The sequence below is a fragment of the Babylonia areolata genome, chromosome 1 (assembly GCF_041734735.1).
Source record: "Babylonia areolata isolate BAREFJ2019XMU chromosome 1, ASM4173473v1, whole genome shotgun sequence".
Taxonomy (NCBI): domain Eukaryota; kingdom Metazoa; phylum Mollusca; class Gastropoda; order Neogastropoda; family Buccinidae; genus Babylonia; species Babylonia areolata.
This window is the reverse complement of record NC_134876.1, coordinates 3,455,710-3,468,209: the sequence shown is the minus strand read 5'-3', so window position 1 is coordinate 3,468,209 and position 12,500 is coordinate 3,455,710. Positions and strand designations below refer to the sequence as shown.

The 12,500-nt window shown below is 41.8% G+C and overlaps 1 protein-coding gene across 10 annotated transcripts in view; it reads left to right on the top strand.

The window, feature by feature from the left end:
• Positions 1–12,500, top strand: part of LOC143297814 (uncharacterized) — a 213,081-nt gene that overhangs the window by 163,088 nt on the left and 37,493 nt on the right. For all 10 annotated transcript variants that reach the window (XM_076610614.1, XM_076610362.1, XM_076611028.1 and 7 more), the window contains 2 exons: positions 10,412–10,536; positions 12,069–12,288. In XM_076610614.1, coding sequence (XP_076466729.1) covers positions 10,412–10,536; positions 12,069–12,288 — 345 coding nt within the window. The remainder of the gene's footprint in view (positions 1–10,411; positions 10,537–12,068; positions 12,289–12,500) is intronic.

The following is a 12,500-nucleotide window of genomic DNA, read 5'->3' as shown; positions in this document are numbered from 1 at the left end:
AACAGATTTCTCTGTATGAAATTCGGGCTGTTCTCCACAGGGAGAGCGCGTCGCTACACTACAGCGCCACACCTTTTTTTTTTCCGGCGTGCAGTTCTATTTGTTTTTCCTATCGAAGTGGATTTTTCTCCAGAATTTTGCCAGGAACAACCCTTTTGTTGCCGTGGGTTCTTTTACGTGCGCTAAGTGCATGTTGCAAACGTGACCTCGGTTTATCGTCTCATCCGAATGACTAGTGTCCAGACCGCCACTCAAGGTCTAGTGGAGGGGGAGAAAATATCGGCAGCTGAGCCGTGACTGGAACCAGCGCGCTCAGATTCTCTCACTTCCTGGGCGGACGCGTTACCTCTAGGCCATCACTCCACTATATGTATATATACTTTCCTCTCAATCTATATACATGTATATATATAATATGTATATGTATATATATATATACGACTCGTATATTAAAATCATATCGTGTTTCCTGTAGGAAGCAGGATTCTTCTCTTTATACAAAACAAGGGTGGGCTAGGCCTGACCAGCGCATTGGGTTGTATGCGTACGCCTGATTTTTTTTCTCTTTTGTATTCTCTCTCTCTCTCTCTCTCTCTCTCTCTCTCTCTCTCTCTCTCTCTCTCTCTCTCTCTCTCTCTCTCTCTCTCTCTCTCTCTCTAGCACATCTGGTGTAACGTGCATGAATCAGTCCGCACGCTTCCACACCTCATTGATTCAGAGACTGAAACTGGTAACCTTGAAATGATGTGACGAATCTTTATGAATCCCATTAAAAATTATTTAAAAAAAAAAAAAGAAAAGAAAAAAAAAGACTATAGCGTTTATAGTAAACACTTCCGATATTTACAGAAAAAAGAATGAATGTCAAGAAACCCTTGTTTTCTTATTTCTTAACTCATTTATGCCCAAATTTTATTTGTTCACAAAAATTGTGTTGAACGATTGGCCTCCTTGATTCAGAAACTTGTAACCTTGAAAGCATTAGACGAATCTTTATGAATTCCATTGAAAATTCTAAATTATATAAAAATTAGAAAGAAAAAAACGTATCGTTTTTAATACTTCCGATGTTTATAGGGGGAAAAAATGAATACCAAGAAAACCTTGTTTTATAACATTTCTTAAGAACAACATCTCATTTAACCCTTTTCAACCGTTCTTAACACAAGAACTCATGTACGCTTTGCGTGGCAGTTCTTCATCCCGTGACTGCTACTGATGAGTCAGTGAAGGGCCGTCACCTGCTGAGATAGGACTTGGGGTTACAGATCGGGGTGTCAGTCACTACTTTGTATTTTGACGTCCACCCCCGAAATCGGACTTTGGCTGCCACGCCCGAAAACGGAGTATGGCTGCCTATATGGCGGGGTGAAAACGGTCATACACGTAAAAGCCCACTTGTGTACAAACGAGTGAAGGTGGGAGTTGCAGCCCACGAACGAAGAAGAAGAAGGACTATGGCTGCCTACATGGCGGGGTAAAAACGGTCATACACGTAAAAGTTCACCCGTGTAGATACGAGTGAACGTGGGAGTTGCAGCCCACGAACGAAGGTCTTCCTCTTGGCACCACATTACTTTTGTTTCAGTCAGTCAACCACACCACTTAAAGGCACACACACACACACACACACACACACACACACACACACACACACACACACACACGTCATCAATGCAATTCAAATTCATGCTGCACTGATCGGGCGCAAAAGTCGCGTGGTTATAGCATAGGACATACAATCTGAGGGTCCCGGGTTCGAATCTCCGTAACGGCGCTTGGTGGGTAAAGGGTGGGGAATTTTTTTTTCCGATCTCCTTGGTCAACAGATGTGCAGACGTGCTTGTGCCTGAACCCACTTCGTGTGTATTCGCATATCAGCGTTCGGTGGGATATGGAAACATAAACACACCCAGCATGCACACCCCCGGAAACGGAGTATGGCTGCCTACATGAAGGGTAAAATAGACAAAACGGTCATATACGTAAAATGTTACATGTCTGTATGAGTGTGTTTGTGTGCGCGTGCGTGACTGAAACCTGATCGAATGACACAGGAAACGAATGATGAGTGCCCAATGGTAGCTAGTTGTCAGTCAGCTCTACCCAGGTAGGCAGCCTGCTGTGTCAGTGACCTCGTGTTTAAACGTAAAGCGCTAAGATCGTGGTCTCCGACCGAGGAAAGGCGCTATATTATAACTATCACCATTATGATGATGATCATCATCCTCATCATCATCCTCTTTCACCAGAGCTTAGCAGTCATGGGGTTAAAACCCTAACGCACAACAACCGTGTCCTGTGGCAGTGGACTGCTTGCCCTGATCGCTCTGCGCTCAATATCATCGATGTTTTATCTTGGTTTAAGTTGATTATTATCTCATCGACGACGGTTCGTGCAGCTTCGTGTGAAAGCTGTGGTCCCGCCACAGGAGCACTGTTTACCAACATCGCGTTCCACTCACACCTCGGGGAGGGGGGCGGGACGGGGGGGGGGCGGGGGGGGGGGGGAACAGACAAGGAGAGAGGGGAGGGTGGAGAGGGGGGTTAGGGGATGGATTGATGGAAGGAAGGAAGAAGGAAAGGCTGGATCGAGATAGGTCGAAATAAAAACGCCGGGACCCCCCACCCCCACCCCCACACACCCACCACCCCCCACCCCCACCCCCGGTGTAGCAGCCCCATTCGAACCCCCGTTGGTTTTTTACCCCAGGGTCAAATTTGGCCAGTCCAGATCCGCGGGAAAACGCCGACTGACCAGAACTGATCCCTATAGTAAGATATTACCCCCCCCCCCCCTCCCCTTCCCCCAGTTGTTGTTGTTTTGTTGTTGTTGCTTTTTGTTTCTTTTTTTGTTGTTGTTGTTTTGGTTGTTTGTTTAGTTAGTTTGTTTTTTGTTTGTGTGTGTGTTTGTTGTTGTTGTTGGAGGGTTTTTTGTTTCTTTGTTTTGTTTTGGGTTGGGGTTTTTGTTGTTGTTGTTTGTTTGTTTGCTTTGTTTTGCTTTGTTTTTGTTTGTTTTTTTGGTTGTTGTTTTTGTTGTTGTTGTTTGTTTGTTTTTTGTTGTTGTTGTTTTTGTTTTTTTGTTTTTTGATAGCTTGAATCAACCAGTAGAAAGGGTGAACATGTTAAAAGGATGAAGTGGGTGTCGATTTTGACCCGCCACAAGTGACCCCGGGAGTCATTCGAGGTTAGCCCAAAATGACCATTGGGTGAAATCCTTTTCTTTTTTCTTTTGAAAGTGTGATAAGGTTTGTAATGCTGACAGTGTTGAATTCTGGAAAGAATGTGTCTAACACACACACGCGCGCGCGCACACACACACACACACACACACACACACACACACACACACACACACACAGAGAGAGAGAAACGAAAACCTTGTTTAGCCATACTAAAGGCAACTTTAAAGACGTGAGGAATCTTAGTGCTTGATGATTATGTGACATGAAGTCTGCTTCATAATTCAGCATTTTGTTTCTTTTCCAAAGACAGAGATGTCAATAAAGTATTCTAGAAACAAAACAAAACAAAAACAAATAAATAAATAGATGAAACAGATCAATAAACAGCAAAAAAAAAAAAAGAAAGTCCAACCGGGGGGTGTGGTGTGGTGGTAGGGTGGTTAGTTTGAAGCTGTTACACGGGGACAAGTCTGATCATGTTTCAGACCCAAGGATGCGATGCACGAGTTGTTCTGTTTCCATCGGCTTCGTCACGTTTATTTTTAGAACCTCCTCTGACAAGCATCTTGGGGTCACGTTGATTTCCCTTTGTCCAAAGGGGTGAGCGAGAGTGTGAGTTGGTCATTTGCTCATTCCAAGTTTGTCTGCCGTACCGTTCAGACTTGTGTGAACGAAAGGGGTGCAACATTGGTACTTTTGATCACAGTTTCTAAAAAAAAAAAAAAAAGACCTGATCCCTTCATATCGCTAAAAGCAAATGTTCGATGGGTTTTTTTTTCTGCAGTACTATAAACGAGGAGTACAACATGAGTACTTGATCACAGTTTCTTTAAAAAAAATAAACAAAAGAAATTAACAGGTACGAATTTAAGAAAAAGAAAAAACCAGAAAGACCCGGTCCCTTCATATCATTAAAAACAACAGAAACAAATCCCGATCTCTCGCAGTCACTCAGTTTTTCAAACGGACACAACTTCTGACTGATACAGGTTTATAAGAAAAATAAATGAATAAATAAAATGGCTCCTTTACTTTTCTTGGTTCTCAAACTGGCATTTGAGAAGTTGACGCTGAAGAAGAAAATGATGATGACGAAGAAAAAGTTGACAAAGAGAGGAGGGGAGGAGGAGGAGGATCTGAAGTCAGTCAGAGCTAAGGGCAGTAGCGGCGGACCAGTAACTGTCGATGCTGAAGACTGGCTGGAGCTGGAGAGCGGTACAGCGGGCGAAAGCAGTAGCGACGTGTCATCCTCTTCAGCACCTCATGCACAGCGGCTCTCTTGGCTTCTTTCACCTCGCGGCTGGTGAGACGACACATTCAGTGACAACGTTGATGTCTGTACAGTGCCTGTCTCTCTGTCTCTGTCTCTGTCTGGCTGGTGAGACGACACATTCAGTGACAACGTTGATGTCTGTACAGTGCCTGTCTCTCTGTCTCTGTCTCTTTGTCTGGCTGGTGAGACGACACATTCAGTGACAACGTGGATGTCTGTACAGTCCCTCTGTCTCTGTCTCTGTCTGGCTGGTGAGACGACACATTCAGTGACAACGTTGATGTCTGTACAGTCTCTGTCTCTGTCTCTGTCTGGCTGGTGAGATGACAGATTCAGTGACAACGTTGATGTCTGTACAGTCCCTGTCTCTCTGGTTTTGAGCTCGCTCTCTCTCTCTCTCTCTCTCTCTCTCTCTCTCTCTCTCTCTCTCTCTAGCCTGTGAGGCGATGATCATTTCAATGACCACTTTTTCTTCGTCTCTCCATCTGTTTCTCTTTTTTTCTGTCTGTCTGTCTGTCTGTCTGTCTGTCTCTCTCTCTCTCTCTCTCTCTCTCTCTCTCTCTCTCTCTCTCTCTCTTTCTCTGTCACTGATTTCCCAGTATTTGTTTTTTATGTAGTTTTTGACTCACTTGTGTAAACAAAGTGAGTATGTTTTAACCCAGTGTTTGGTTGTCTGTGTGTGTCTGTGTGTCCGTGGTAAACTTTAACATTGACATTTTCTCTGCAACTGCTTTGTCAGTTGACACCAAATTTGGCATAAAAATAGGAAAAAATTCAGTTCTTTCCAGTCATCTTGTTTAAAACAATATTGCGCTTCTGGGATGGGCACAAAAAAATAAAGAATGAAGCCTAATTATATGCAAACTGCATTTACTGTTATATTTATATTTTTTGTATTCTCTAAACTTGGCACTTTGATCTGATATTCTGACCCAACAGCTAGAGCAGTCATTATTATCATTTTTTGTTCAAACAGGAACTTCTTTTGCTAAGCATGGAAGTTTTATTTATTTTGCAAACGTTTTGGTGCAGAAGTAAAAAGGGGAAATTACTCTGTAATGCTAGGGGAGTTAATTTGCTTTAAAGTGATCTTTCTCATCTTAAACATTACATTTTGAAATTATACTCAGTACATAAAAAGCTTGGATTTTTTTTTTTTTAAGTGTATCACAAGTGAGTCTTGAAGGCCTTGCCTCTCTTGTTTCTTGTTTTAACCATCTTTGGCTTTACAAATAAAATTGCTTTGGAAAAAAAGTAAAGACAACAAACAAACAAAACAAAACTGTTTGAATTAAGCTGGACTCTTTTTTTCATTCGGTTGCATGTTTGCTTCCAAAAGCGTCCTGGTCTATTCCTCGGTTTCTGAAAGGAGATTTTTTTTTTAAAGAGATAAACTGTAATCTTTCAATCCCCTACCACGAAGGTTTTGTCTCAACAGCTTTGTGTGTGTGTGGGGGGGGGGGGCGGGGGGGTAAGTGTAAAAGCTGCATGTATGTAAAGTTTCATTATCCCCAGGAGGTACAAGAAATATACTGTTTGCCTTGCCTTGCCTTGCCTTGCCTTGCCGTGCCGAGTCTTTCGTTTCTCAACTGATCATCAACGCCATTTGTGCAATATTTATCGTCTTGACGTTCTTAGTTGTTGAACAGTTTATTTATTTATCCGCACATTCACACAACTTTAATGTGGAGTGATGGCCTAGAGGTAACGCGTCCGCGTAGGAAGCGAAAAAAATCTGAGCGCGCTGGTTCGAATCACGGCTCAGCCGCCGATATTTTCTCCCCCTCCGCTAGACCTTGAGTGGTGGTCTGGACGCTAGTCATTCGGATGAGACGATAAAATGAGGTCAGATGTGCAGCATGCACTTAGCGCACGTAAAAGAACTCACGGCAACAAAAGGGTTGTTACTGGCAAAATTATGTAGAAAAAAATCCACTTCGATAGGAAAAATAAATAAAACTGCATGCAGGAAAAAATACCCCAAAAAATGGGTGGCGCTGTAGTGTAGCGACGCGCTGTCCCTGGGAAGAGCAGCCCGAATTTCACACAGAGAAATCTGTTGTGATAAAAAGAAATACGAATACAAATAAATATTGCGGGCAGGGGGGTTGTGGAGAAGGTGAAGGCAGGTGTGAGGGTTAGGTGAAGGGAATATAATGAACCTAAATCACACGTACACCATCATATCCCACAGGAATAGAAAAACACTGTAACAAAATATTATTTTCTTTAAACCTAAATTGAAAAAAACAATTTTTGATAAGTTAATTATAAAATAACCATATAATTATTTTAACGATACACACAAAAAAACAGAAAAGATATCGTGAGTTACCAATTTGAAAAAGAAAACAGGACTCTGGATCACAGACGTTCGAAGAAGTTCAATATGGTTTAAGAAATAAAACTGCTGCCACTACTACTACTAATAATAATAAGAAGAAGAAGAAGAACAACAAGAACAACAACAATAACAACAAAACAACAAAAATGATAATAACAGTAATAATAATAATAACACTACTACTACTACTATTACTACTACTAATGATGATGATGATGATGATGATATACAAACTCTAACACAACCGTTACTACTACTATTACTACTACTACTACTACAACTAATACTTCCACTACCACAACTAGTGCCACCACTACCACTCTTTACACTGTACCCATCCTTCTCTTAAAGAATCTAAACCCAAATAGATGTTTCAACATCACTGACTTCTATACCTCTCGCTCATCTCTTCCAACATCATAACTCCCTTTTCTTCTCAGTCCACACTCCACACATTATCAGGAGATAAGGTCCAGGTCGAACACACACACAACGAAAGGATTGAAACGTGAGTCACCCTCTAGGCTAGACAGGGTCTTGAGTACAGTACCCCCCATTGTCTCAACAAGCGGTGGCCGGCCCTCCGTCGGACACCCGTAGGCCATACATCCCATTGAAAGAGTCACTCTATCAGCAGATGACACCTTCCAAGTCTCCACACCTACTAGCAAACAGCCCCAACCACCTTAACCGTCAGTCGCATAGGCACCTACCGGACAAAACAAACAGTTCTACTAATCTGACCACGAGAGATAAATAAAACCGAAGCAGGTGTTATATTTGTATAATCTCCTCTGCCTCTGTGTACACACAACCCCAGGGTGGGGAAATCCGTGGTGGGAAGGCATGTGCGCGGGTGGGGTGGGGGTAGGGTGGGGGTGGGTTGTGTGGGGTGTGGAGGGAGCGGGTACAGTTGTTAGGGCGGGGAGTGGGGTATGGAGAGAAGGAGAGGGAGGGTGGGGGTGGAAACGGTGATGAGAGGTTGATGTGAGTCATCCACAATTCGGAATATGTCACTTTCACTGTACTCGATGGGCTCTCGAAGTAATGCCTGTACCTTGATGACAACAGAGCAGGGTGTGTGTGTGTGTGTGTGGAGGAGTGTATAACAAGTAGTGTAAGGATGAAGTGTGAAGAGGGTGGTGGGGGAAGTGTGTGTGTGGGGGGGGGATTGTGGGATTGAGGCGGGTTGACGTTCTGGAGCCTCCTTCATGTCCTTCTATTTACACAAATTTTATCGACTTTCTGATGACTCAACTGAAAAGTCGTGTGTTGCTATTGGTGAAGGTGCTTCCGGGTTTTTATGCGTTTCTGTTCATTAAACGCAACTGAACTCCGACAGAGATTGTCCGTAGTAGTAGCAGTAGTATAAGTTGTAGTAGTAGTAGTAATGATATTATTATTATTGTTGTTGTTGTTGTTGTCATTATCATTGTCTTTGTTGTTGTTTTGTTATTGTTATTGTTACTGTTTTTACTATTAATATACAACCACGACTACTACAACTACTACTACTACCACTGATAATAATATTATTATTATCACTATTATCATCATCATCAGCAGCAGCAGCAGCATTATCATCAAATATGACAATGATATAACGATTATGATAACGAATATCAACTTTCACACCTCCCAAATCGTCAGCTTGCGGCGTGCACAATGAAAGATAAGACAAGCACAGATAGATAGATAGATAGATAGATAGATAGATAGATAGATAGATATAAATTCAAGTACCCAATCAATGAGCATAAAAGGAAGAATAAAGAGAATATGCTCATGTCTGTAGAATAATGAATATGAAAGTATAAGTAATAGACATAACGAAGGGAGCTCGCACTAACACCTCATCTACTCACCTGGGCGATCGAAATGATCTTCACCATTTAAATAAAATTAAAAATAATAATAATTTTTAAAAAATAAATAATAAAATAACGTAATCGAGCCTGGAACCAAGTCTCTCGGAGTGAAAGTTCGTTTCTTTAACCACTCTGCTTTCGCGCTTTTGACTTCTCGACAGGTTTCAGTTCCAAGGAGGTGTGGGAGCGTTCTGACTGACCCATATTCGCTACACATCGTCTGCTTTAAAAAAAAAAGGGGGAAAGAAAAAAGGAGCAGATGCCTGACTTGCCCATACACCCAACGCACTGGTCAGGTCTTGAGAGCATTACTGTAGGTAGGCCCTGTGTATAAAACGATAGACCAACTCGAAATAACACACATTTATCTCAAGTTTACCTTATTTAATAACACAGGAAACGAACGATGGTTGCCGTCAATCGGCTCTACCCAAGTAGACAGCCTGTTGTGCAAAATGGCCCCGTGTTTGAAAAGAAGAGCGCTTTGAGCTTGGTCTCCGACCGAGGATAGGCGATATATATAAGAATCCCTATCAACATCCAAATGAGCAACAAGGTTCATCCCTCGCCCCGGTCAAGGGGTTAGATATTTCACAGGCGTTGCATCATGTCCACAGTTGTACCAGGAAAGCCGTGACGTGTCAGCCGGTAAGGAAACGGTCAACAGCCTGTTGTCCCAGTCTTCCGATGACTAAGAGTTTTAAAAAAAGTTACATCATAATTATTTGTCAGGCTTGGTCGAGAAAGTTCTCCCGAAACTCCCTCCCACCCCCAACCCCTTCTCCCTCTCTCTCTCTCTCTCTCGCTGGCTCGCTCGCTTTCACTTTCTCTCTCCCCTCACCAGTCCATTGATATCACTGAATGGTTGGGTTTTTCCTGGTTTTCTTATGAACTCTTCTCACCACCACCACCCCCCACTATACCCTCCCTCACCCCTCACCCACACCTGAGGCTGTCCCCCCTCTCTCTCCTTCTCTCTATCGTCCACCCCTTTATTAACCTGGGTACCGCTGTGGACACGGTTAGTGTGTCTTTGGGTCACCACAGGTGTTTGCTCGCGGACAGTACTGAGATCGACTTGAAGTGTTGGTGGATGAACGACGTGGAGTGGACGTTTGATGACAACCTGGAAGGAGATATATAGATCGGAACACTTTCTCTTTTGAATTGGGTTTTTTCGTGTCTTTTTGGCGATTGGAAAGTTTGTATATATCTATTCAGTAGTCATTCCTACTACAAGAAGTGTTTCAAAACCCACACGACTCGATTTGTTCAGTATTAAATAAATAAATAATAAAAGACTGCATAATATACTTTATTCGTCGATCCTTTCAACAAGTCGTGTTTCTTCACCGGAACTTCACACGGAAGTTTTCTTCCATCCTTTGTTTATCGAGTTAAGGAAAAAAAAGAAAATACAACTTAAAAGAAAACAAACAAAAATGCATTCGAACGGAAGTCAAGACGACTTGTTGGCCTTCGACGAGCTGGGCCCAAGAGAACTCCATCAGACCCACCGAGCAGAAGAATGCTGTGCTTGGGGCTGCTGTGTGGTGGACCCACGGAGCAGCAGCAGCAGCAGAAGTAGTAGTAGTAGAAGCAGGAGGAGACCTATAAGACGACCGGCCTCCCAGTGGTCACGGTGCCCAAACCGCGTGGATGTCGACGCTCAGGTGTCGCTCACTTGGAGTACCATGATCTGGTTCCCCCTGGTGAGGTCGCTGCTGTGGGTCTTTTTCAGGATCCGGAGGCGGTGCGAGGACATCCTGCACGCCAAGCCCATGCTGCTCTTCATCGTGGTGCTCAACGTCATCGACTGTCTGCTGGTGATCGGGGAGCTGACTCTGGACTTTCACCACATCTCCAGTGAGTGCTTCGACGTACGGTTTTTTTTTGGTTTTTTGTTGTTTTTTTTGGGTTTTTTTTTTTTGTTGTTGTTGTTGTTTTTTTGACTCACTTGTGTAAACAAAGTGAGTCTATGTTTTAACCCGGTGTTCTGTTGTCTGTGTGTGTGTGTGTGTGTGTGTGTGTGTGTGTCTGTGGTAAACGTTAACATTGACATTTTCTCTGCAAATACTTTGTCAGTTGACACCAAATTTGGCATAAAAATAGAAAAACTTTAGTTCTTTCCAGTCATCTTGTTTAAAACAATATTGCACCTCTGGGATGGGCACCAAAAAAAATGAAGCCTAATTATATGCAAACTGCATTTACTGTTATATTTATATTTTTTGTATTCTCTAAACTTGGCACTTTGATCTGATATTCTGACCCAACAGCTAGAGCAGTCATTATTATCATTTTTTGTTCAAACAGGAACTTCTTTTGCTAAGCATGGAAGTTTTATTTATTTTGCAAACGTTTTGGTGCAGATAGTAAAAAAGGGAAATTACTCTCTAATGCTAGGGGAGTTAATTTGCTTTAAACTGATCTTTCTCATCTTGAACATTACATTTTGAAATTATACTCAGTACATAAAAAGCTTGGATTTTTTTTTTTAAGTGTATCACAAGTGAGTCTTGAAGGCCTTGCCTCTCTTTTGGTTTTTTTCCCCTCTCTCCCTTTTTCTTAACCTGCTGGTGTTGTTGTGTGAAAAGGCTTGTCTCTGTGGAATGTTGTGCTGTGATATGTTATGTTATTTATTTATTTGTTTGTTTTGTTATCTATTCATTTATTTATTACGTGTATTTATGTATCTGTTTATTCATCTATTCATTTATTACTTTACTTTTTTTTATCCAGTTATTTATTGTGGTACTTTTTTTATGATAAGTATGTTTGAGAGTTATAATGATGAATTGTTGTTATTATTATGAATATGATTATTGATGTTGTTGCTATTGCTATTATTATCATTATTATTATTTTTATCAGCAACGGAAACAACAGTACGGTTGACAATAAATAGAAGAAGATTATGATGATGGATGATGCTCACGCTGATGCTGATGATGATAATGAAAAATATTTTTGAAATTAGAAAGTAAGTCAGTAAGTAGATAAGTAATCAAATGGATAAGTAAATAAATAAATGAATCAATAAATAAACAAACAACAGAAATTTGATAAATAAATACACAATCATAGAACCACGGGCAGAACCAAAAAAAAAAGAACCACCTACCCTCCAAAAAACAAACATGATAATAATAATAATAATGTTGATGATGATGATGATAATAATGATAATGATAATAATGGTAATGATAATAATGATAATAATAATAATAATAATGTTGATGATGATGATAATAATTGTAATAATAATGATAATAATGGCAATGATAATGATGATAATAATGGTAATTATAATAATGATAATAATGGTAATAATAATGATGATAATAATGGTAAAAACAATGATAACAAACCCTAAAGGTTTGCTTCACCATCACCAGACCGCTTCCTGGCGAGGACGGAGCACACCGAGGAGTTCCTGGGCAGGATGAAGCGGCTGTACTCTCCGCAGCTGGACGACCTGAAGGGGGTGGAGGAGCAGGACCTCACCAACATATTCGACCGCTTCCTTCACAGCTTCGTCTTCTGGAACGTCTCCAGCTACACCCAGGCCGCCCTGTCCGCCGACTGCCTGCCCTTCGTGTCGCCCAGCAATTACAGGTGTGTGGGGGATGGGGGTAGAGGTGAGGGCGCGGAGGGGAGGGGGAGAGTAGAGTTTGGGAAGGGTGGTGGTGGGGGTTCGTTTTTTGGGGGTTTTTTTTTTAGGTGTTGTTGGGATGGTGTTGATGTTGTTGTTTTCTTATGTGGACTGTTGTGTTACAAGAGATGTGCTCAGTTGGTGGTGGTGGTGGTGGTGGTGGTGGTGTTTAAAC